Source organism: Myripristis murdjan, chromosome 13 (assembly GCF_902150065.1).
Source record: "Myripristis murdjan chromosome 13, fMyrMur1.1, whole genome shotgun sequence".
Lineage (NCBI taxonomy): Eukaryota > Metazoa > Chordata > Actinopteri > Holocentriformes > Holocentridae > Myripristis > Myripristis murdjan.
The window spans coordinates 8,088,676-8,114,981 of NC_043992.1; the positions used below are offsets into that span (position 1 = coordinate 8,088,676).

The 26,306-nt window shown below is 42.7% G+C and overlaps 1 protein-coding gene across 2 annotated transcripts in view; it reads left to right on the forward strand.

Moving 5' to 3' along the window:
• Positions 1 to 26,306, forward strand: part of fat3a (FAT atypical cadherin 3a) — a 143,306-nt gene that overhangs the window by 87,222 nt on the left and 29,778 nt on the right. For both annotated transcript variants that reach the window (XM_030066257.1, XM_030066256.1), the window contains exons 7-16: positions 5,204 to 5,479; positions 7,548 to 7,758; positions 7,889 to 10,617; positions 10,778 to 12,149; positions 18,928 to 19,124; positions 19,521 to 19,674; positions 21,146 to 21,379; positions 22,190 to 22,582; positions 23,031 to 23,245; positions 23,966 to 24,103. In XM_030066257.1, coding sequence (XP_029922117.1) covers positions 5,204 to 5,479; positions 7,548 to 7,758; positions 7,889 to 10,617; positions 10,778 to 12,149; positions 18,928 to 19,124; positions 19,521 to 19,674; positions 21,146 to 21,379; positions 22,190 to 22,582; positions 23,031 to 23,245; positions 23,966 to 24,103 — 5,919 coding nt within the window. The remainder of the gene's footprint in view (positions 1 to 5,203; positions 5,480 to 7,547; positions 7,759 to 7,888; positions 10,618 to 10,777; positions 12,150 to 18,927; positions 19,125 to 19,520; positions 19,675 to 21,145; positions 21,380 to 22,189; positions 22,583 to 23,030; positions 23,246 to 23,965; positions 24,104 to 26,306) is intronic.

Sequence of the window (26,306 nt, forward strand, 5' to 3'; positions counted from 1 at the left end):
CAAGTTGTGCTTATTACAAACAATGAAATCTCACTAATTTAGATGGATTTGCTTAAAATGAGTATTTTAGTATCTTGATTGAGCTGACTTTAAGAATTTATACCTTAATATAAGATTAACAACTAGCAAAAGCTTACAAGCTTACAATAAGACACAATTTCTTAAATCAGCATAACAAAAATAAGTGATTTTGTCTTAAATTAAGGCACCAGAAGCATTCTTATTTTTATTTATTTATTTTTTTTAGCATTTTTCTTTATTAAAACAATAAAAACTCAACTTGCAACATAACTGCTTCACTGAAAGTATCTGACAACACTGCAAGTGGTCTTAATCTTAAAATAAGGAGGGAAATATTCTTGCTCTGCTGGGATATTATGAAAAAATATTTTCGTACCTTATTACTGGTTAAATCTAGCTCAGTATTAGCTGGAATATCTTATTAAGAAAAAAGTTACCATATTTCACCAATTAATCGCCCGGGCGTTTAATATGCAAAATCGACTTGGACCCCGGGCGTTTAAAAGAACCAGGCGGCTATTCACTGCAGGCCTTTATTTATGTTTGCACCAGGACATTATCGTGATGACAGCTGCTGTCCAACATATTTTCAGTAGGTTGATTTAATATTACGGTACACCCTTTTGTTCTAACGTTAGCTAGAGCTCTTATTTTGACAGAAAACGAAAGTGCCGCACTGTTAGTCTGCAGCTAACTGTTTACTTCTGCAAAAATAAGGTGAATAGCCTCATTTTGGGTTACCTACATATAATGCAAATAATCCCCCCGGCGGTTACTCAGGTGGGCGTTTAATAAGCAAAATGGGTGCAGACCCCAGGCGTTTATAAGAACCCGGCGGCTATTTGCGGCCGGGCGATTAATTGTTGAAATACGGTAGATATATCCTCTTAAAATAAGATTACTTTTCTAATGCAAAAAATGCTTGACAAGATTATTTTTCTTTTTAGACAAAAAATAAGGCATTTCCCAGAAACAAGACTTTTTTATTTTCTTAAAAATCCTTTTTTGCAGTGAACCCAGAAACTCCAGGGTTTCACAGTGTAAATTCAGAGTGTAAAATATGCAGTATAATAAAGTATTTCTGATTCTGATTCTGTAAATCATATAGCAGTGGTCCTAAGCTACAGCTACCACTACCCAGAATGCATTGTGCTCCCATTAGGTCATTATCCATTATCCCATTATCCATTAGAAAGATGTCGACCAAAACCGCTAATCATAATGAGACTATAGACACATGTGAACTACAATCACTAATCGTAGAGGAATAATAGAAAGATTTCAAGCAAAAATACAGTGGTGCAGAGGAGGAATAGGGCCACACAAAATAAAAGAAATTAAAAAAAAATAAATAAATACTGCCAAGATTTGACTTTGGATTCAGAGAAGAATTTGAGAATCTGAATTCTGACATTTAAGTCAAAATTTTGAGATTAAAGGGAGGGAAAAGTCAAAATTCTGAGAAATCAGTTCTGAAACTCAACTTGTTAACTAAAAATGAATAATCATAGTGGGACAATATAAGATAAATAAAGATTTTAAGTTGAACCACTAATTACAGTGATGCAGAGGAGGAATAGGGCCACAGAAAAAAAAAGATCTGAGATTAATCTTTGGATTCTGAGAAAAGTATAAATTATGAAAAGATGTCAGCCAAAGCCACTGGTTATCACTGCAGGCATGCATGTCATCCGTTTCACTGGATGGTTTTTCAAGTTCAGCCTTCAAACTAATTTCACCTCACAGCGACTACTCTCTTTGGTCCTTTTCTCATATAACATTTGACAGCGCACACGCACACACACACACACACACACACACACACACACACACACACATATACATACATACACACACACACACACACACACACACACACACACACACACACACACACACCTGTAAGACAAGAGGAAGGCTCCCAGATGGAGAGTCAGCGTGCTCTCTTGCCGCCAGGAAAATCTCCACAGTTCACCAACAGAAGGCCGACTGCTGCAGCAGAGTTTAAATTTAGACTGAGCGCCTGGCGGGATCGTTCTCCAACGTCTCTCTGCGCTGATCTCTGGATCTTCTCCGGATGGGAATCTCTGCAAACCTTTTGCTGAGTGCTGTCTCACTCTCACAATGTGCTCTGTCATGTTTCTGCCCCACTGAGTTCTGCTGCTTCTACTGCTGCTACTGTGCGCGCCCTGTTGATGTACGTCACACTTTTTCATACTTAAATACATACACCTTAATAACTAAGATAAACACTCTTCTGCAGAGGATGATGTTGTGAAATTATGCTGTGAAATTTCTAGTGAAGATAAGTAATATGTCACAGTTATGGAATCTCGGGAATTTTAGTTCCAAAACAGCACAAAACATCCCTACACTTTGCCAAGCTGTCATTGACTCACTCAGTTGAGTGGTTTTCACAGTGGGGTCTGCCAGGGGTCCTTGAGTTTCTGCCAGGGGTCCTTTAGGGTCGTCCAGGGGTCCTTGAGGGTTTTCCAGGGGCCCTTCAGGGTCTGCCTGGGGTCCTTCAGGGTCTTCCAGGGGTCTTTTAGGGTCTTTCAGGGGTCCTTCAGGGTCTCCCAGGGATCATTCAGGGTCTTCCAGGGGTCTATTAGGGTTTTCCAGGGGTCTTTTAGAGTCTGCCAGGGGTCCTTCAGGGTCTTCCAGAGGTCTTTTAGGGTCTTTCAGGGGACCTTCGGGGTCTTCTAGGGGTTATTCAGGATCTTCCAGGAGTCTATTAGGGTTTTCCAGGGGTCCTTGAGGGTCTGCCAGGGGTTCTTTAGGGTCATCCAGGGGTCCTTTAGGGTTTTCCAGGGGTCCTTTAGGGTCTGCCAGGGGTCCTACAGGGTCTTCCAGGGGTCATTCAGGGTCTTCCAGGGGTCTATTAGGGTTTTCCAGGGGTCCTTGAGAGTCTGCAAGGGGTCCTTCAGGGTCTTTCGGGGATCCTTCAGGGTCTGCTAGCAAAATGAGAGACAGAGAGAGAGAGAGAGAGAGAGAGAGAGAGAGAGAGAGAGAGAGAGAGAGAGTACCGGAAAATTAGCAAAACAAACAAACAACTTTAAAATAATTATTTAAATATACAGTTTTCTGTCAGTTTTAAACATATTTTGTAGCAAATGTTCTGTTTTGTCAGATCTTTTGATTATTTTCTTGTAAATATGTATCATTTCTTGGTAATTTACACCTTTTTCCCATGTTTTTGAAAGAAAAGAAAAGGAAAGAAAAGAAAAGGAAAGAAAATTTCTTGGCGAAAAAAGGTGAAAATAGCAAATACAGCAATGAATTGCTGGAACATTAGCATAAACAAAGAGAGAGAGAGAGAGAGAAAAAAGTACCAGATAATTAGCAAAAACAAACAAACAAACAAAACAACTTGAAAGTACTTAATGATACTTCAAAAAATGGCAAGAAAACTCTATTTACCGCTGAGTCGGTCAGGCTCTCACACTGACCGGGAGGTCATTTGAGTTTTGAGGGAAAAAAAATATTTATTTGTCGCAGATGTGGATTTTTGGTTTCGCATGTTTGTACATTTGCTGTGTGCTCCTCTGTTATTCTTTGCTGTAAACTATAATTACCACTGTGTGCTGCCGCAGCCCAGTTTTCCCGCAAGGATCAGTCAAGTTACATCTAATTTTACTGATTTCATCTTCGGCGTGTCTCTGTCTCTCCATCTGTCTTCCTGTCTCTGAAACGGCTCACGCTGCGTTTCAGAGCCGCTCGTCTGTGACTCAGAAGTTTTCCATGAGTCACGTCACACACCAAGCACACACACTCTGCATGACTTCTCTGCAGTGTGTGTGTGATGACACACGCTAAATGGTATTTCTTTTTACTCAGCATATGTTTTGTTGTGTAATCTCAGCCTGACTCAGTATTCACAGAAGTGAGCGATACAGATTGTTTAAACCATCAAAACTAACTGACACTGTTTTCAGCTCATCTATTACTGCTATTCTTTTAGAAAGCAAAAGCGAGGAAAAATAATATAATGTGCTCAATAACAAAATTTAAAAAATAGTGTGTATCCATCTGTTGCTTGATAAACTCTCACTCCTTCTTCACCAAGGTGCTACACCAGAGGTTTGTGCTGGTGAAATGAGAGAAAAGCGACTATGCAAAAAAAAAAAAAAAAAAAAAAAAAAAGCCATGTGTGACCTAATGCATATGTATTTAGGACGTTCTGATGTGTAGATGTGACAAATGACCCACTAAATCTGATTTATCCATGATCGGTGGCCCTAGCAGCAGAGGAACTTGTGCCTGTTAGTTAACAGCTTTGAAAAGCCTGTTTTAACTCTGTTGTTGTTTATGTTTATTTTATTAAAAAGGACAGCACACATTAATCAACATTCATGTGAATGTGCCAGTGTTGGCCAGCAGACTCATTTTCATCTGCAGACCTAAAAAGGAACAAAAAAAAAAAAAAAAACACACAGGATACTGGTTCAACTTCAACGTCTTTCACTTCAGACTGGTGCCAGCTTGCATTAACGCTCAGGTGTGTTTGTAAAATCCGGCCACAGTCTGGATATTGCAAGCAGTGTTGTTAATTTATAATGCAAACTGTTGTGGTGAGTGTTTCGCCCCTCGTCTTGCTGCTGGAGGCATGTTAATTCACAAAATTGTTTCCTCATTAAAGTTACTCAGCCACAGTGTCAGAGGAGCTCAGCGCTGATGCATTCCCAGCAGTTTTGGCTGCGTCTGTGGCTCTGTAATTCCCTCTCCAGCGGGACCAGGAGACCACCGAGGAATAGCCGGTGAAACATGCGCTCGTGCTTTGCCGCGCTGCCACCTGTTCTGAGCTCTGCAAAAACGAGCAAAAGCTTGTCCTGCGAACAGAGATGCGTTTCTCGATGACAGTATCTGTTGTCGCGAGCGCTGAAAGTGCTGTGGCTCTTCAGACAGGCTCCAGACGCCGCTCCCAGCTGCAGATATTAGCAGCAGTGCTCTCAGATTAACTCAGCTGTGGCTGTGCTCGTTTACATCATCGGTCTTGGCAAATTACCCGCTAAATTAAGAAGTTGCGCTAAGGCAAACTTTAGCAGGCCTGGCAGTAATTTGCGACATGCTCAATAAATCAACCCCCGAGTCTGTCTCCCACTCCTATCCCTCTATTCCAAATTATGCATTTTGTTTTGTTTCTCACGATGCCCGCCTGCTGTCTCTCCTTGTCATCCTCCAGGTTCATATCACTGTCATGGACAACAACGACAATTCCCCCATCTTCTCCCAGTCCACCTATGATGTCACCATCTCAGAGGACACGCCCCCCGACACCGAGGTGGTGCAGGTTCTGGCGTCAGACCGTGACGAGCACCACCGTCTCACCTACTCTTTGCAGAGCTCCATAGACCCCAGCAGCTTTCGTCTTTTCCACATCCACCCCACCCTAGGGACGATCTACACCACGCAGAGGCTGGACCACGAGGCCTGCACCCAGCACATCCTCACGGTCATGGTAAGACGAGCTTTGGCCTGGACTGCCAGCTGCACAAACACCACTCGTCCCTCAAACGACATCACTGACTAATCCTATGAACTCAATTATGTGACTTTTGCCACTCGTCAAGATTAAGGTCTCGAGCATTTTTCCTCAGCTGCCACCATCGTTTTTGAGTGAAAATACAAATAAATCGTGCTACCAGTAGTGTTTTTTGAGTTTATATAAATGTTAACACTTTCTTTGGATAATCCCCTATAGATATGCACGAGAATGTCAATTGTTATATGTGTTAAATACCAACAACAAGTCAGTGGAACATCAATAAGCCATACATTATATTTCAACTGTATGTCCATAAATTGTTATTATGGATCCCACTGGAGTTCTGGGCAAGATACTGTACATCCGCCTACACTGTGATTGGTCATAAAATGTGTTGGCTGGAGATAAGCCCTGACCCAGCTTTAACGCTAACCTTAACCCTGTGGCTGCATCTAAGAAGGTCTTCATCCAGCCGCAGCCCTAGCCTCCTGGCTACATTGATAATGTATGTGGATTCACCACTACACTTTCACTATGATCGATGAAACTGGCTCCACTGGACGTGAGAGCAGCATGTACGTGGTGTGCAGAGATCCACTCTACAATCAGCAAAATAGACTAGATAGCAAAATAGATAGTCTTCCAGTTATTTATTTATTTATTTTTTTACACAAAGTGTGCATGGTCGTTTTACACAGAAATGGGCCTATTTTTTTAATTAAACTGCACATACATATATATACATACATCTCATACATATATCTCATTATACCCACCATTCAGTCAAGCCCTTGAAGTTGTTTCAAGCCTAACCCAGCCTCAGGCATGAACTGCATCATGGTCTGTGTCTAACACTAATGCTAACATACATAGCAGCACCAAACAAGATCCCAGGACACAAGGCTGCGTCCCAGCAGCACAGCCTAAACATGCTGTGGGATCTGAAATCAACTTGGCGATTATTAAATTGAGATACTTTCTCAGGAACTTCCACAGACTTTTCCACACTTTCTCAAAACAGTGAACAGCACACAGCTCTGTCATTCAGCTCTGGGCTCAGGGGCTGAACAACAGAATGTGCAGCAGACTGTTTCCAAATGTTGTACATTTGGAAAATCATATAGGCTTTGATGTGACCTTCATCTCATAATTAAAAGTCCACACAGAGGAAATGAAATGACCCAGACATGCACCTCTGGATAGTGATTGCATGGTCAGTGGTGCAGATGAATAGTGCAGATGTATAGTACAGTTCCCTGACTGAGATCATGCTTTTAGCTATTGCATTAGTCATTGCTAATGCAATGGATTGTCTAATGAATTGAGAGCAAACCATATATTAATTCCCATGAAAGATAAAGGCAAGACTATTCTGTTTAAACACAAACTCTGTTTATACTGTTTCCTTTACAGCAACTGATACAATAGCAGAAACCTTTGTTGTCTTATTAGGGCCAAATTATTATCACACTGGCAAGTGCATTGGCCTCTGTTTAACAGTGGGGTAGCATTTCACGAGGCAAAGGCACTATGCTAATTTAGACGCTAATACTATCCAATTTATGTTCACTCTGTGGCACCTCATATGAGACTGTGGCTTGCCTCTGATCTCACTGAGTTGTTTTTGAGAGTCTTGGATCAAGGCATAAATATCAATCTCATTAGCCCAGTAATTCTCATCTTCTCTTTCAGTGTTGGGATTACTTTGTCCCCAGGGGCCCATAATAGTTGTAACATTACACTCTATTTCCATTTCATTGGAAGCTATAGCTGATTTAAAAGCTATCTTTAACTTGTCTTGGTTAGCTTATTTATTTTATTATCATTATGGTTTTTGTTTTTTGTTTTTTAACTTAAAAACACTGAATCATAATCCAGGTTGTTTGTGTCAGTAATCATATTACACATCAGAGCAATGAAAGGTCTTATCCTATTGTCTTCAGATGAATTTTGAATTGACCTCCTCTTTACTGGTACTGAAGAGTCAAAATTAATATGACCTCCAGTGTTGATGATAATTCAAAGCATATTTCTTCTACAGGTGAAGGACCAAGAATTCCCATACAGAAGGAACCTGGCTCGTGTGTTGATTGAGGTGGAAGATGTAAATGATCACGTACCAATTTTTACCAGTGCTCTGTACGAAGGCTCTGTTTATGAGTCAGCAGCAGTGGGATCAGCTGTGGTCCAAGTCACTGCCCTGGACAAAGACAAAGGAGAGAATGCGGAGCTACACTTCTCCATTGAAGGAGGTAGGCATCTCTGAAAATTCATGTGCATGCACTTGTGTGTTGAATTGTCCACTCAATCAATCACTCAAGTCAATAGCATTAAATGAAAACTCACAATTAATCTTTTCTTTTCTTTTTGATTTTCCAAAAGGAAATGCCGGAAATGCATTCCGTATTGAGCCAGTTTTGGGTATCATCACTGTTGCACGTGACCTGGACCTGTCCACCATTGGCCATTATGTTCTCACCGTCAGAGTGACTGACAATGGCTCCCCTCCCCTGTCCACCACCACTATAGTGCGTATTGCCGTCACCCTTTCTGATAATGCAGGCCCCAAGTTCCCACAGCCGGAATACCAGGCTGAGATCACAGAGAACGTCGCTGTCGGGACCTCTGTCACTACAATCAATGCAGTCAGCCAATCTACTCTGACTTATGATATCAAGCAGGGCAACAATGGTCGTATCTTCCGGATAAATCAGTACAGTGGAGTGATCACCACTCAAAAGCCCCTAGACTTTGAGACTGCGATGTCTTACACGCTGATAGTCCAAGCCACTAACATGGCTGGCATGTCCTCCAACGCCACCCTGCTCATCCAGGTAGTGGACGAGAATGACAACCCTCCAGTGTTTCAGCAGCTTCACTATTATGGCAGCATCAGTGAGGCTGCACCGATCAACAGTGTGGTCCTCAACATGGATGAGTCACCATTAGTAATCAAGGCTACTGATGCTGATCGCAACCAAAATGCTCTTTTAGTCTACCAGATTGTTGAGGACACTGCAAAAATGTTCTTTACAGTTGACTCTGGTACTGGCTCTATCAGAACCATTGCTAATCTAGACCATGAGACATTTGCTAATTTCCATTTCCATGTTCATGTGCGGGACAATGGCAGGCCACAGTTGACAGCAGACAGTCCAACAGAGGTCACAATACAAGTGATTGACACCAACGATTCACCTCCCCACTTCACCCAAGATGCTTATGAAACAGTCCTGCTGCTCCCTACGTATGTGGGTGTTGAAGCTCTGCAGGTTTCAGCCATAGACCCTGACAGAAATGTTCCTACAGAGCTCACCTACTCTTTGACAGATGGAATACTGGAGCACTTTGCCATCGATTCATCCAGTGGGATTATCACAGTCAAAAACAACAACTTCTCCAAAGAACGTTTCCGCTTCAGTGTAAAAGTTTCAGATGGAAAGTTCTCCAGCACAGCTCTAGTCACCATTCTTGTCCGAGAAGCTTTGGACTCTGGTCTGAGTTTTGCCCAGAGCCTTTACACCTCATCCATTCAAGAGAATGTCACCAATATCACCAAAGTGGCTGTGGTCAGTGCTGTAGGAAACCGTCTCAATGAACCACTGAAGTACACCTTGTTAAATGCTGGCACACGCTTCAGAATCCGGCCAACTTCTGGTGTAATTCAAACCACAGGAATTCCCTTTGACCGTGAGGAACAAGAGTTCTATGAACTGGTGGTTGAGGGAGGAAGGGAACATGACCGCCTGCGTGTGGCTAGAGTTATGGTGAGAGTCCAAGTGGAGGACATCAATGACAATACCCCCATTTTTGTTGGACTTCCCTATTATGCAGCTGTTCAAGTAGAGGCTGAGCCAGGATCACCTATTTTTAGAGTCAAGGCAGTAGACCGTGACAAAGGAATTAATGGAGAGGTATCCTACTACCTCAAAGATGACCATGGTCACTTTGAAATCAATCGACAAACAGGTAGTCTCAGCCTCAAAAGGGCCTTTGAATCTGATTTATCTAGTGTGGAGTACCAAATAGTGATATATGCTAGAGATGGTGGTTACCCATCTCTTTCCTCAACCGTTGAGTTCCCCATCACTGTAGTTAACAAAGCCATGCCTGTCTTTGACAAATCATTCTATTCTGTTTCTGTGAATGAGGATGTGGTAGTGCACACACCTATCCTTGGCATCAATGCCACTAGTCCTGAAGGCCAAAGCATCATCTACACCATTATTGATGGAGACCCATCTCTACAGTTTGACATTGGCTTTGATACTGGAGTCATAAGTGTCATCCATTCTTTGGACTACGAAGAAGCATCATCTTACCGCCTGACTGTCAGAGCCACAGACTATCTGACTGGTGCCCGTGCTGAAGTGGATGTAGATGTGATTGTTCAGGATGTAAATGACAATCGTCCCATGTTTGAGAAGATGTCTTACATGGCAGTTTTGTCTGAAACAGCTATGATTGGAACTCCAGCACTGCAAGTAAGTGCCACTGACAGAGATTCAGAAAGAAACAACATTGTCCGCTACCAGATCTTCTCAGATGTGCACAACAGCACAGACTACTTCCACATTGATAGTAGCAGTGGGTTAATCCTGACTGCACGCATGCTAGATCATGAACTGGTTCAGAGATACAACTTCATCGTCAGGGCTACTGATAATGGTTTTCCACCTTTGAGTAGTGAAGTATCAGTTGTAGTTGTGGTGAACGACATGAATGACAATCCTCCCATCTTCAATCAACTACTCTATGAAGCATACGTGAGTGAGTTAGCACCTAGGGGTCACTTTGTAACCTGTGTCCAGGCTTCAGATGCTGACAGCTCAGATTTTGATAAGTTGGAGTACAGTATTTTGTCAGGGAATGAGAGGATGAACTTTGTGATGGACTCGGAGACAGGAATAATAACTTTGTCCAGTCATCGTAAGCAAAGGATGGAACATGTCTACAGTCTGAATGTTTCAGTGTCTGATGGGGTCTTCACCAGTACTGCACAGGTTCATGTTAAGGTGCTGGGAGCCAACCTATATAGCCCAGTGTTTGGACTGAATACATATGAAGCAGACTTAAGGGAGAATGCTGCTGTGGGCACCAAAGTTGTACAGGTAAGAACACTCGATAATTCCTGAAAGAATGAATGAATTCATATTTTCTTGTAATAATTTCTTACCAACAACATCAATAATAGCTGTCATGATTGTACAGTGCTGCTGTCTGCTTTTTAAATGCTACATTTGTCTAAGAACGTTTGTCTATTATTTCCAGGTGAAAGCAACTGATGCAGACCCTGGAGTTTTTGGCCACATCACTTATTCCTTTGTTAATGATATGGGCAAGGACCAGTTTAGCATTGATGGAAACGGTCAGATCACCACCACAGAAAAGCTTGATCGAGAGGATCCAGCCAATAAGGACATGCTTCTGACAGTGGCTGCTCAAGACTCAGGTGGACGTGTGTCTTACTGTTCAGTACATATTACTCTGTTGGACGATAATGACAATGTACCTCGTTTCCGTGCAACCGAATACCGAGCTTCGGTCAAATCTGATGTTGCCAAAGGTTTTTTAGTAACCCAGATCCAGGCATATGATCCTGATGACGGTGCCAATGCCAAAGTGACGTATTCCCTTTATAGTGAGGCACATGTTCCTGTGGTGGACATTTTGGAGATAGATCCTGACAACGGCTGGATGGTGACTAAAGGCAGCTTCAGCCACCTGAGGAACTCTGTGTTATCATTTTTTGTGAAGGCTGTGGATGGAGGAATTCCAGTCAGGCATTCTCTGGTATCTGTGTACATTCATGTTCTGGCTCCAGATGCCTTTATCCCTTCCTTCAGCCAACCCCAGTACTCATTTAGTGTGCCGGAGGATATCCCCATAGGTGCAGCCATTGGGACAGTGCGTGTCAATAGTCCTCCAGGACACACTGCACTGTCAGTTACCTTTGCTCTTGTTAATGGTGAGACTGGAGAAAACAACCAAGATGGGGTATTGATGGTGGAAAAGGATACAGGTGTCATCAAGCTTGAAAAACCCTTAGATCATGAGGTCATCAAAGCCTACCATTTCAAAGTTACTGCTACTGCTCAACAAGCTAAGTTGGACTCAGTGACCACTGTTGATGTTGAATTGAAAGTATTGGATCTGAATGACAACAAACCAGTGTTTGAGTCCAACTCTTATGAGGCTACAGTCATGGAGGGAATGCCCATCGGAACCAGAATCATCCAAGTCCAAGCAGTGGACCAAGACTCAGGGGCAAATGGCCAGGTGACATATAGTCTTGGGGTATCAACCCAGCTAGAGGAGGAATTAGACCGATTGGACAGCACATTTAGTATTGACAGTAACACTGGCTGGATCTCCACACTCAAGGAACTGGATCATGAGACGAATCCTTCCTACACATTCACAGTGGTGGCATTTGACCTGGGGGAGACCCTAGCTCTTTCCAGTACCACTACAGTGATAGTGGTGGTGTCAGACATCAATGACCATCCACCCAGGTTTCTGGAGGAGCGCTACCGTGGTTCGGTTCGGGAAAGTGACCCACCAGGGGAGGTGGTGGCTGTACTGAACACCAGAGATGATGACAGCTCTGCTGTCAATCGACAAGTCAGTTACCACATAACTGGTGAGTATCTCTGGATGCGCCTGTAGTTGTATCATTGCTTGTCTGTCTGTTTGCACTTTGTTCCATCATTGCTCCCTGAAAGCCACTGTATGTAGCTGTCTGGATATTTGCTCATTTATTCAAGATAGTTGTTACACAAACAGTATGCTGCCTGGCTCATCTCCAAACAGTGAAAACACTCATGAATAAACATGAGAAGGGAAATCATAACACTAAATTAAAGGCCTTATTCAATATATAATTCATAAATTTTCTATGGGGGCTTCCAGAGATTGTGTATATGCATGGCAGCATCCCAGGCCTCACTGAGCAGCAAGCAACACACCATGATAATGATTTTAACAGTGCTGATACCAGCTGTGCCAGATAAGCTTTTTTCTTTCACAACAAAATATCACTATTCATCACCGCTTGACATTTGCCCACAGAATTAAATCTTGCCAAAGGTCAAAACAGTAGTTAATTGTTGGGATATATATATACATGCAGAAAAACCTTTAAACATGAAAACGGCAAATGTCATCCTGCTTTGTTTGGCTGTGATTGTTTGTTTCATTTTCTTATGAATGTATTATTTTTAGATGCAAGGTACCTCGATGAGCTGAAGATGAAACCCACTCACTGATTCACAGGATCACAGTTGGTTATAGCTGTGCTTCATTTGGACATGCTGGCTTGCTGCTTCTCACGTAGCAATAAGGGGCGGAGCAAACTATTGAAAAGTGTGGGCTGCAGCTATGGCAGGGTACTGGCTATTACACAAATTGTGTAACTGTAGCTGTGAAAATGAACAGTATATTAACCATTATTGACTCTTCATCAAAGCCAAACTTGAAAATCATCTTTGTGCTTCTGCAAGCATTATGATGATATTCCATTGCCAATTACATCGTGATTTAGCTGTAGTATGTGCCGTCAAGCTCCATGTTCATCACCAAGCAACTTTTCAAGACATAAATGAGGAGAGTCTAAACTTGCACCCTGCAGACTTTATCATGACATTTGTTGTGATCAAACTCTTCTCTACCGTGTGTCAAGGAGCTGAGAGTTTCTTTCGTTTCTCCTGTTTTTGCTTTTGTTTTTTTTCCCTGGTGGTCCCAGATGTAGATGAGGGTAACTCTCTTTGAGTGGGGAAGCACTGGGTGGGAGGTTTGTTGAGGTTTTTTACCCATTAATCTGATTTTCTGTTCTTGGTTGCTGGATGCCAGTTTGAAGATGCTGATTTGCATTTCAGGATAATGCAACTTTCTTTTTTCTGATTCCAAATCCTTGGTCTCATGGAAGGTTCAGTTCGCTGAAGTCACTGAAATTATTTCATTTTTACAGGAACTGCCACTCAGCATAGAAAACTCAGGGCCAGCGGGGTCTCACAGGTCTATCAGTCACCTTCCTCATCCAATCTAGAGGCACTGCCATCCTTTTCCAAAAGACTGTACCTTTTCATTTTCACTCGGCCACAGCTGACCCAGTTGGCAGCTTTATAGTTTTAACTGGGCATATATCATGCACTCCCCCTTATTTAGCATGTTTTATTTAAAAGTATGTTATAAATTACGCATGAATACTTTTATTAAACAGCAACCCCCTCCCCTAAACACACACCCACATAGTACATTACAGTGTAATTACACTCACTGCAGTGATTTAAAATATCATGTTTTCTCTCGTGTTTTTCAAATGGGCTATCTATTGAAGTTATTTAATGTTGAGTGTATCTATACAATTTGCACTTATTAAATGTTTTAAAAAAAACTTGTAGACCCATCACACCGATATAGAGTTCCAGTTCTTATACCTTTGATGCATGGTGTTCACTGCAGTGGACAGTGAACACCGTAAAAAAATATTGGCATGATTTTTCACATGCTTTAAGGTGAAAACAGACGTTAAAAACATTACTTTATGATTTAGTAATTCATGTATGAAAGGATGCCACCTTGAGCATTTTAAGTCCTCAATTTTATCTCTCACCTCTTCTGTAGGGAATGTGTTTCATAAGGTAAGCTTGACACTAGTCTCAAAAAGACACAGTATTTTAACAGATTTATGGTTAATCCAGGCAAACCCTTTGGGAGTTTAACGTCTGATTTGATTTCTTACATACCTCTCTCTGGGGAAAAAAGAGAAACCAAGGCTCAAGGAACATAAAGATGAAAATATCACTGGCAAAAAAAGGAGAGAAAATAGAGTGTGATAGAAGCTGGATAGCGTTAATAATAGGGATGGTGATCAAAGGACTGACGTTGCTGATTTTTTCACCGCTAATTCACAAGTCAGAAGGTAATAATGAAGTTGGGATGCCCTGAGAGACCAAGGCAGAGGACCACCATGCCAACAGGAGACAGAGCTAATGAAGGACTTTTAACGGGAGGGAAATCCTTTTCAGAACAGCATAGTAATGAGTATCACACAGACAGATGGAGCGAATATTGTGAAAGAAAGATGTGAGTGACTTCACCTTATGGGTGGCAGCAGAGGAGAAGAGAAGAGAGGAATGAGCTGCTGCTACACTGCGGGGAGAAAAATAGAAAGCCTAGATTAAAGAAGGGTGTGAGTAAAACTGTGCGAATGAACTGTGTCTGAACTGAAACGCAGACATGACCTTTCTCAGCTCTCGGTGACAGAGAGATGTTACTCAGTATAAGCGTATAGGCAGCAACCTAAGGCAGACAGAATTATTCCCCTCTCCTGTGAAGATAAGCTCGGCCTTATCAGTTACAGTACAGATGCTGCACGATAGAAGACGAGACTCTTGATTTGATTTGAATTTGCAAACAGGAGCTTAATTTCTGCGGTATTATTGCCTGTTTGTATTTTGTATATGCTCAGCATTCTCCGGGTGTAATCTTTATGCCAAAGCCGCATTGTATCCAAGATATCATCACTGCTGTTTAAGTCAAACAGGGTTTTCACACCTTGATGGAAATCAGGGAATTTGGGATATGACTCCAGGCACGAACATCCTGCCACTCTCAAAGGCTTGTCTATGATCTGTTAGCGTCTGTGTGTGCACATGAATATTTAATAGTGGAGATAACATGAAAGTTAGCTGTAAACAAAACTGCATAGTAGCCACTAAATGATTTAGTGTTTGTGGAACGTGTTATGCTGCGGTTCTGGCGGGTGAATGTTAACGTATCTGCCACGTGGAACGTATCTGCCACAGCTTTGACTTCCTGCAGTCTGAAATCTCCTGCATTTTACCTTGTCAAAAAAAAAAAATCATTCTTATTATTATTCTTAGAATTGAACACGTAAACTAAACCAAAAGCCAAAAGTAAAACATCTGTTCACAAGGTTGAAGGTAGCAAGAATGCCAGTGTGATGTGTGAAAGCAGTTTGCAAACCAGCCAACACACCATTTATTAACTCAAGAGATCTGGTTGGCTTCCAAATTGCACAAATACTGTACAAAGCAAAAAAAAAAAAAAAAAATTGCTTCTTGACTGTCTACAGAGCTTTTTGAATTAGAGAGCCAGTATTAATAGCCAGTGTGCATATTAATATTGTTTTGTATTGCCTAAACAGTGACAAGGTTGCCTATCAGATTGTTTAAAGTAAGAAGGGAAGGTATAATAAACTAAGGCTTCAACCTATACCTTTTCAGTCCCTGAAATAGTGATTATTTCTGTTGTTGCTTTTGACGGCCTATTACTTATTTATTTGTTAATTCATTCATTTTGTAGAATGGAAAAGAAGGAACAAAATAAATCACTGCTACCACTATTACTTCTGCTGAAGTGGGTATTCTCTGGACAAGTCACTACTCCAGCCAGTTATTACCCAAGTGGCAGCTTTCATTAAGATTTGCTGCACTTTAGAATGGCTGGATAGTATTTGATCATATTATGGATATTGCCCTTAAGAGAGTGAGATTTCTGCAGAGCTCAGCTGGAAAATTTTCTGTATTCCATTGAATTCAGTGTAATTAGCTCTCTGAATCGAGGCACTAGTGAATGGCAATCACCAGTCCGTACTTCTGGCAGATTTGCCCAAATGATAAGCAGATCATATGCAGCAGAAACTGAACATTTAATTTTCACCCAGTACACATTCATTAGTACTCATATGCCTGTTATTAGTCACAGCTTCCTTCTTGGCAGATAGAGGATGCTGAAACATGATGATAAGCTCTGACGTGTTGCAGTCTGACAGACACGTACACGCTAAAAACACTGCACTTGCTTTTTTGTGTCATTTACTGTGTTTACATGCACTGTAGTAATCTGGTTATTCGCTTAGCACAGGCCATTCTTTGAGTTCTCAAATGCTGTGTAAACAAGACAGCCACTTGCTGTAATCGGGGTAAGAGATTTAAGAGCAGTCGGCTTTAGGCAGCTGGATCTCTCCTGGAGAAACCTGATTATTGGGGCAGGTATACCCTTGAGCTCATTTCCAAACTGCTGTTAAGGTGTGTGCATGTGCAAGGGGAGAGCGGATATGGAAACTAACATGATAAACTCAGTACACACACTGTACAACGGCCCAGGAGAGTAAAAATACACTGCTCTACATTAATGGAAAAATGCTTAATAGCTTTACATCATAGTTACGTCTGCTGTAAATATAAGGAAATAGAAAAACACACTGGCCGCCCCTGTCAGAAAAATCCCCACAAGAGGCTGGCCGGCTGTAACTGTCAGGGAAAGTCGGGCGTGGGCAGGAAACCTGATTATTGGGGCAGTGCATGTACACGGGGCTTTTGAGTAATTACAGTCAGGTAGCATATGTAACGGCATTACCTGCCAGTTGCTCACAATAATCTGATTTCTGGTGTGCATGTGAGTGTTGTCAGTGTCCCGGTGAAAGAGTGTAAGTGTGGAATAGCGATGCTCAGGGAGCCTGCCTCAAGCTCACTTTACTCTCTCTTCCTCTAATCTCCTCTTCCCTCAGCCTTTCTCTTAGTCTCATACACATATAGACAGACAGATGGAAGGAGGTGGACACACATTGCACTATGTATTATGGGCATATAGTATATACTACATGTTACAGGTGGACAAATATGTAATCAAATAGACAAACACACTCAGTGGCCACTTCATTAGGTCCGCCTGTACTATCTCATTCAATCCAATCCAGCTGTTTGTGCCATCAAGTTGCCTTTCCTGCTGCCTATAATGCTCAGCTTTTCTTGTTGTCACAGTAACAGAGGTGTTCATTCACTTCTATGTTTGGTATTGAGCTCGTAGTTAGTGCTGCTGTTGGACTGAAGTGCATTTTATTGAGAGCTGTTTCCACTATTCTGTCCCCCCTCATGTATATAAATAGGGAGGACAAAAAATTAGAAACACCTCACAATATAATGTAGTCCAGTACAAGACCTCTGCAAACTACAACCTCAGTAATAAACACAGAATCAATTTGACACATTCTGCACAATGTCAGCACAAACCGAACATTATAAACTTTGTTAAAAGGTAGAATTTATGGCAGAGCTGTTGACCTGAACTGCATCAGACTGGACAGGTGGTGCTGATAAAGTGGAGTGTACAGCTAATGGTATGTCAATTTCAAGTATTTACTAAGAAGCAGGCCAGCCGTCTTCAGGCCTCCTAGTCCTGCTGTCACACTGCATCACGAAGTGTGTTTGCAAGGATAAAGAACCTTTCCTCAAGAATCATTTTTCCTGTTGTTCATGAAGCCAGCAGTGTGGATTATTGAGGAATATCTTAGAACCTCTGGATTATGTTATCGAGTCCTGGATTGTGCTGATGTAGCTGACAGTCACAGGGCTGTTGGTTTAATTCTCTTGAGTCTGCAGTGTTGTGGATATTTACCAACTATCTTGGGAAACAAACTTTGCATATGGAAGTGGTAGTGAGATCTTTAAGCTGACACATACTGATAATTAGCATCTAACTTAACACAAAATATATCATCCATGCGTAGCTGCTTTTGTTAGTGTGCTCAGTTACTTCAAACTTAATTGCTTCCTGTTTTCTTGTGTTGCCTCTGTTATTTTGTTCATTCCTGTGTGTACATACACATGGGTTCTACTTCCAGCCATTTATCTTGAAGCGTCAGTGGAGGTCTGTGTGGCCGTGGCTCGACAGTCCAGTTAAATGGGTCAGAAGCGGCCCAGTGCTCTCATAAATTATCAGGCTGTATTTTACTGTGACCTTTATCGATTGCTGAGCTGTTAATTGCCCTGTACTGTGCACATAAAGCAGATGCTCGTGGTAATTGCTGTAATCGTTGAGTTTTAATCAGACAATTGCTTCAGTGGAAGTAGTGAGTAAAGAAATTGACTTGCTTGTAAATTTTGGTAGCCCTGGCATAGCTATACTGTGATTTTGTTTCCGTTTCACAGTCTGGGCACCGTCAGATTCAAAATGTTTGAAAAAGGGCTGGCAGCAACACCAGTATGTAAAGGGTGATTGGATCAACCGTCTGTCAATCATTAGCTACGGTCCAATCAAACGAACCACACCTGTAGTCCCTCAAAGGGTGCCGATTGATCCAAACATTTTTTAGCAGGAAACAGAATAATTGTGTGTGTGTGTGTGTGTGTGTATGTGTGTGTGTGCAGGTGTCTTCATTAGTTGTCTTTTTCTCCAGTGGAAGGCCCATTTGTGTTTTCTGTCTGCAGAATTAAATGCATAAATTATGATTTTAGTATTTATGATCACGTGTTTGCCCACTGTTTCCTACAGTAGATGTGTCATACCTGTCTTCCCTGCTGACCCTCTCTCTCTCTCTCTCTCTCTCTCTCTCTCTCTCTCTCTCTCTCTCTCTCTCTCTCTCTCCCTCTGCTGTCTCCATGTCTCTCGGCCAGGTGGGAACCTCTGCGGTGTGTTCGCTCTGGGTCTGGTTCAGGGTGAATGGAAGATGTACGTGAAAGGGCCGCTGGACAGGGAGGATCGTGACCTCTACATCCTGAATGTAACTGCTAGCGACGGGCTCTTTGTTACCCAGGCAACAGTGGAAGTGACGGTGACTGACACCAATGATAACAGCCCTGTCTGTGACCAGGTGAGAAATAAAACTACCTGTGCCATTTCCTACGTATGGATGTGTTCACAGTCCACCCTCTGAGACCCAGCTTATGCATTTGTGCATCCATTAAGCTGTTAACCTGCTACTGTTCAAGCGTACACTGCACATCCTCTGTTTTGTTTGGGTATACCAATACAGCGGCTGGCCCACGTCTGGTGACCTTAGTGAGCAGTCTACTATTATGTTATCCAGCCGCAGTGTATTATAGATCAGTGGGGGCAACGGAGTTAATAAGGGAACTCTCTATGCATTTATGAATGTAGCCACGTGTCAGTGGTTTATGATTTTATTCACTGCAGCGTGTTACAGAGTGTATTGGTGTGTTACATCCTTCTGACTGTGTGTGTGTGTGTGTGTGTTTTGCTTATACAGGCAGTGTACACCGCCTCGATCCCAGAGGACATCCCAGTCAACAGCGTGGTGCTGAGAGTGGGAGCCACAGATGCTGATGTGGGCATCAATGCCTGGATCCAGTACACCTTGCATGGCCTTGGATCTCAAGACTTCAGCATGGAGCTGGACAGCGGTATGGACATGCTGCAGCTTTGAACATGCACTAGTATCACTTCAGCAGCAACAAAGCCAACAACAGTGGACTAACCTTTTGACTCAGGCTGGGGCTGAATCCAGTTGTAACTCTTTTAGTAGAGTCACAAAGATTTAGACCATTGGGGTTTGATCACTTGACTTGACATGATTAGTGGGAATTGGAACATGAGCCGTGTGTTATATTGCTTTTTTAGCGCTGGGATAGGCTCCAGCAACACACGACCCTAATTAGGGTTAGTGGCTTGGAAAATGAATGAATGCATGATGTTGTAGCAACAGCGTTGTTTTTTATCGCAAATAAAATACAGACACAAAGCTGTGATTACTGTTTTTAATGCTCTGCCAAGAGGTATAGCTCCCTAAACTAAAACCTGTTGTTTTGCAACATGAACCAGTCTGAGGGGCAGACTGTTTACAGCCTGCAAGCAATGTTACATCTTTCTAACCAACAGTCAAAGCAGTTGAGGGCTCATACCATCCGTCCTGTGGTAGCCGCCTCATTTCTTCTTTCTCTAATTGGTTCATTTTATCCGATGTGGCAGTCATGTAGTGCCATGTGATTGGTGACCTTATGAACAGTAACATTTGCATTGTTTTTGTTTTTCTCAGACTCGTATTGCAGATGAAAAGTTATATTTGGAAAGATCCATTGTCAGCCACATGGACAATGCAGAATAACCTGCTAGTGATAATCAGCTGTTTGGTAGCTGATGGAGTGGAGAAATACCAAAATGATGCAGTCCCCATGATGTTAACCCACGGCCAATAAGATTGCTTGAACAGAAACATCTGTTGTGTAATACTCCATCGTCCATATCCATCGTCATCTACAGTATTTTATTTATTTCTGACCTGGCCCTAATTTAATTTCCCTGCTGTATTGGTCTGATGCTGTTATTATTATTGTTTCCTCTTGGTGCTGCACATTTTGTTTGACATTATTGGTTAATCTTCTCTCTGTACTTATTTTTTTCAGGGTAGGTGGGAGGTGTGGGGGAGGTTAGAGCCTGTCCTAGCTAGCACTGGGACACTATGATCCGTCACTGGACTAAAGGCTGATTCATAGTTTAAAAGACATAAGAACAGCGTAGGACGACACTGAAGCTTTTATGTTCAAATGAAAAATCTGAAAACATCTGTGGCACAAACTGTCATCTCCATGGAAACCACACTTGTCAGTTTAGGAAAGTATATTGTCTTGTTTTTTTTATTTCTGGATTTGAAATCCAAGATGAGATGAGGAATTTCCTCTTGTCATCTACTACTACTGCTATTTTAAGTGATATAGTACTAGAGAATAGAGAACATGGGGAGAATATACAAACAAACAGAAAGGACCAGGAATCAAACCCACAACCCTCTGGCTGGGATGCTACAGTACTAAACACTTGAGATGCTCCTGATTTGATTTATCTCTGTATGTTCTGTGTTGTTCTCAACCTCTTTAGGTCAAATAAAGACAATGGTGGCTCTAGATCGGGAAAAAACACCCACCTACCGGCTGATTGCCCAGGCAACGGATGGTGGTGGGCGGTGGTGCCGAGCTGAAGTGCAGCTGAGAGTGACAGATGTGAACGACAACCCACCCATTTTCACCCTACCACAGTACACTGCCAGCGTCTACGAAGACACGGCGACCAAGGCCCTGCTGACCCGTATCCAGGCCATAGACCCTGATGAAGGTGACCACGCCTCTCTGCCTCTACACTGATCACTCTCCATCAGAGTCACAGCAGTACAGACAGGAAGGCAGACAGGCAGACAGAAAGATTAACTAACCTAATCTAACTACGTTACAGTGTTCCAGCACTCCTGGGACACTGACACTGTCCCAGCACTCCTGACACTCCAGCACACCTCCAGTCAGTGACCAAGGGGCAAACAATCACAAGAGGATTAATGTGTTCACTTTAAAAAATCCTACTGTGACAATGCAGTGTCATTCACAGGCCGTTACATACCAACGCTGGGTCACACCCCTTCTGCATCTGATACCGACGCCAAAGGCACTCTATGGCATCACTATGAGGTTCACCAGGCTTTCTCACATTTAGCACATCTCAGTGTCACATGGTTATGTTCAGGCAACCACTTGGTTAAGATGAGGGAAAGGTTAGTGTTAGGCAACAAAACTACTTGGTTAAGGTTAGGGAAAGGTTAGGTTTAAGCATAAAAACTTCTTGGTTAAGGTTTGGAAAAGGTTAGGTTTAAGCATAAAAAACACCTGGTTAAGGTTAGGGAAAGGTTAGGTTTTGACATAAAAACGGAAACTGGATACTGTCTCAGTCATGCATGAAAGGTGTTACCCCAACCGAACTTGCCATTTTGTGGATCGAACTCAGGCCTCATGCATGATGGTCCTGTGGCTCCTACACCTGCCATCCACCGCGACCACCTGCCTACACCGACTCTGTCTCTCTTTATACCACATCACCACCCCCTGCACCTCATACTGACTCAATACTAATGCTCCGTCTCTGCTATCTCTTCAGCTGGGCCAGGCCGTAAGGTGGTTTACTCCCTAGTGGACTCTTCTGGGGGTTTCTTCTCCATTGACAAGTCCTCTGGCATTGTGGTCCTGGAGCGTGTCCTTGATCGAGAGATCCAGCCGTTCTATCAGATCACAGTGCGTGCCTCCGACCAGGGTTCACCACGACCCCTGTCCTCACTGGTCAACGTCACCATCACTGTTCTGGACATAAACGACAACCCACCGGTGTTTGAACGCCGCGATCAACTGGCGACTGTGCCGGAGAACGTAGGACTGGGCACTGAGGTGCTCAGAGTTTACGCTGCCAGCAAGGATATAGGAACTAACGCTGAGATAACCTACAGCATCCGATCAGGCAATGAGCATGGGAAGTTCCACATCCATCCATTGACTGGTGAGTATCAACCACCACATCTTCGCTCTTTGTGTTAATCAATTTTTAACCTTTATTTATCCAAGGAAACCTGATGATGTTTCATGTTATAGTCATTTATTTTTCCCACTCACATTTTCTAGCCATCCCGAGGATTCAAAGTATTGACCCTTAGGCCACACATCCATCTAGATTTATCACCTTGCCTTCACACACTCACATCATGAATATCATCGATCCGCCACCTACTGCTGTCTACTGCTAAATGATCTGACATGTGAAAGTAAAAAGTAGGGTGGGGTAAAACTAATAAGTATTCCAATCCAGTAACTGATGTTTGGCCCTTTGCATGCTGACAAGTAATCATTTCGTTTTATTGCATCACAGTGCATCTTTATATAAATGTGATTTTGATATAAATTTTTTCGGCTGCATATTATCAGTTCCTCTTGCTGATCGCCTCCCTCAGGTGCCATCTTGGTTTCCAAGCCTCTGGACTATGAGATGTGTAGAGACTATTTCCTGACGGTGGAGGCCCGTGATGGTGGGATGCCACCGCTAAGCGCTGTTACGACGGTTAACATCAACCTGACGGACGTTAACGACAACGCGCCCATGTTCAGTCGTGACCTCTACACCGCCGTAGTGTCGGAAGATGCTGCCATCGGAGAGTCTGTAGTCCAAGTAGGTCTTACTGGAAAATGTTGGTGTACAATTAATATGCTTAATACACACAAAATGTATGCACTGTATATTTTACATTACTAATGACCATTTTCCAAGTATGCTATAGTTTTCAAGATGTTTGATTGCATTTTTCCTACTTTGCAGGCAGTGTGGTACAAAAATCAACCAGTTTTCTTGACATTTTCTATCTGGATTTATTTTTATCAATTACTTCATTGCTGCACATACATTTAGTTTAATGCTGAGTTGAAAAGTCTTCACATCTTCTGGTGCAGTCACATGACTGTAGGAAGTTCTGTAGGGGCGCTGAACAGACTCAGCAGATTCCAGTGTTTAAGCTGTGACTCTAGCATGAGATGAGCTTGCAAGAGAAGTCGACAGAGAATTTTTTCTTTTCAATTAAACATGTCTAATAACAAGCCATTTCACACAGCATCGTCATCACCCAACAAAAAGCATGACCTTGAAACAGCATGAAAATGTCATAAAGCCTGATAAATAACATTACATTGTCCCACAATTTATTACATAACAGTAACAGGTTGTCTTACATTTTCAACCAATTCAGAGGGACATTTAATTCCATTTTGTTAATTTATTGCATTTTGTAAAGTTTAATAGCTGATAAAGAGCAAAGAGTGTGTAACTGAAGAATTCACATTATTGTCTCAAATAGATATGCAGTAGTCAGAGTGGTTGTTACCTGTATTTCCCCAGCTGACAGCTGAGGATGTCGACAGTCAGGTGAACGGAGCAATCCTCTACTCCATCGTCAGCGGAGACCGAGACAACCAGTTCTTCATTGATCCACTGAGCGGCATCATCAAGGTCAACAAGCTGCTGGACCGAGAAACGGTGAGGGAACACACACGCACACACTCACACACACATACGCTTGCAGACACTGACTGATATTGAAGCAATAATAAGTTTGAGCTGAAGTAACTTTCGTAATACTATGTTAGAATATTTAAAAGCAAGGTGGAGATGGTTTCACAAACTACAGGCTGTTCGCAACTTTTTGTCCTTTTTATACTTTTCCCTCTGGAGGTTAGCCTGTCATCATTTATTGTCAAACACCAAAAAAAGAGTCCCCTAAACTTATTTGTATTCAGTTGCCAGGGCAAGCGACAGTGATCCAGCCGAGCTGATTGGTCTATAACTTTTGCAGTATAACCTTGTCTTTCTCTAGAATAAGAGAAATAAGTGCACTGGACAGTTTAGGAGGTAGACTACCCTTATTCAGAGCCTTACTCTCCATCTAAAGGAGACCACCGCAGCATTTGCCTCAGGCCTGCGGTCTTGCCGGACAGGAGACCTCAAATAACATCTGCAGCCTCCTCTTTAGTAAATGGTGAATCTAGCAGATCCACCTGGTCCTCTGGCAGAGTGGACAGACCGAGGGCAGTCGGGAGTGAGTGTATCTCCTGCTGCTTGACTTGTAATTCTGGCAATTAAACTGTTGCATTAAGGTCCTTAAATGTCCACTGGCATGGTGTTCAACGCCTCTCTCTGCTTAATATACCTGGCCAGCGCTCTCCCTGCTGTCTCACCTTCTTCAAAGTGTTTTTGCCAAGCTTTGAAGAGGGAAAATTCAGCCGTTTGAGTCAAGGTGGAATTAAGTTCATATTTGAGTCTGCTCTGGTTTATCGAGTTTGAGGGAGACATGCCTTGTTTAAAAACGCCCTCCGCTACAGCAGTCCTCTTCTCCAAGTCAAGGTGCTTGGTGATGTTTGCTTTCTTTTTGAAGGAGGCATGTTGTATTAAACAACCTATAATAAATGCTTTGAAGGACTCCCATGTCACACCGGAAGAGGGCACTAATGACAAATTCGCTTCTCCATAAAAACTGATCCGAGTTGGACCTCCACCTGGTAGACCTGGTGGTGTTGTATGAAGGGTCCATATGGAGAAACACAGGAGCTTGGTTACAGAGGAGACTGTGACCAATAGAGCTAGACACTACTGAGGAGATGACAGAATTAGAGACAAAAATATAGTCACTCCTACGCGGTGTATTGTCTGGTATTACAGCGTTGAGTTATTTGCCGCCTGTTCATTCAAACCCAATGCTTTGACCATGGGTACGTCCAGGAAGGTTTAACGTGGAGCCACCACCTCCTGGCCAGAAGATCTTTCGCAAGGAGTCTGGTCGCACTCAAAGCTGCGATATCAGAGTCACTTCACTCGCTCTCTTGCGGTCAGACACTCAGTTCTGTGTGGAGAAACATCTTTATTCTCCATGTTGCAAGATGTAGAGGAATGCTCTTACTGCTGAGCTTTCCTGATAGGTGTGGTAGTTTATCCCTGAAGGTTTGAGGAGACAGTGATGGGGCCACTTTCTAGGCCTCAACCCTTTTGGCTTGAGCAGTGTGGTCCCTGCTCAGACACACAGGGTCTTTACTGAATGCAGCTCAGTTGCTAGTGACCAAAAACCCTAGCCCATCACTAGAAGACTTATATAGTTGTGGAAATCTGATGTCGAGCAGCAAACAAGCAGTTAGTTAAGCAGATATCTGTGTAGTGATGTTGTTGAAAGTGACATGGAGTCAGACGTCGCATCCTTTACAGGCAGGAGATGGACTTAAGTGGCAAGGGTCAGGTTTCTCCCAGTGAGCCTTCATTCCCACATGGCAGGGGGACATCGGTTCAAAGATGCCAGAGCTTGTCCACAGGTGTGTCATCCCTCTGGGGAGCTGCGGAGGTGTGATATACACCCAGTTACTGTTACAGCCACAGGTTCCCAAGCAAGCAGCCAATAAGCATGCATCTGGCCTCTAACCACCGCTGTACTGCACGACACACATCACAGCAGACACACACAGACTAACCAGTTCTGGCCATCGCTCACATGAAGCTGTTTATTTTGCAGAAGGACAAAGATTTCTTCTTTTCTGAGCTTTTTTTCTTTTCATCTTCTGCTTCTTTTGGTTATTGTTGTTCTTTTTCCTTTTCTTCCTCTTCTTCTTCTTCTTTTTCTTCATCTTTCTCTAGAGTGCTTGAAGTGTTCAGAAATCTGCAGATTCCCATTATAAAGAATTTATGAGTGTGGTTGGTG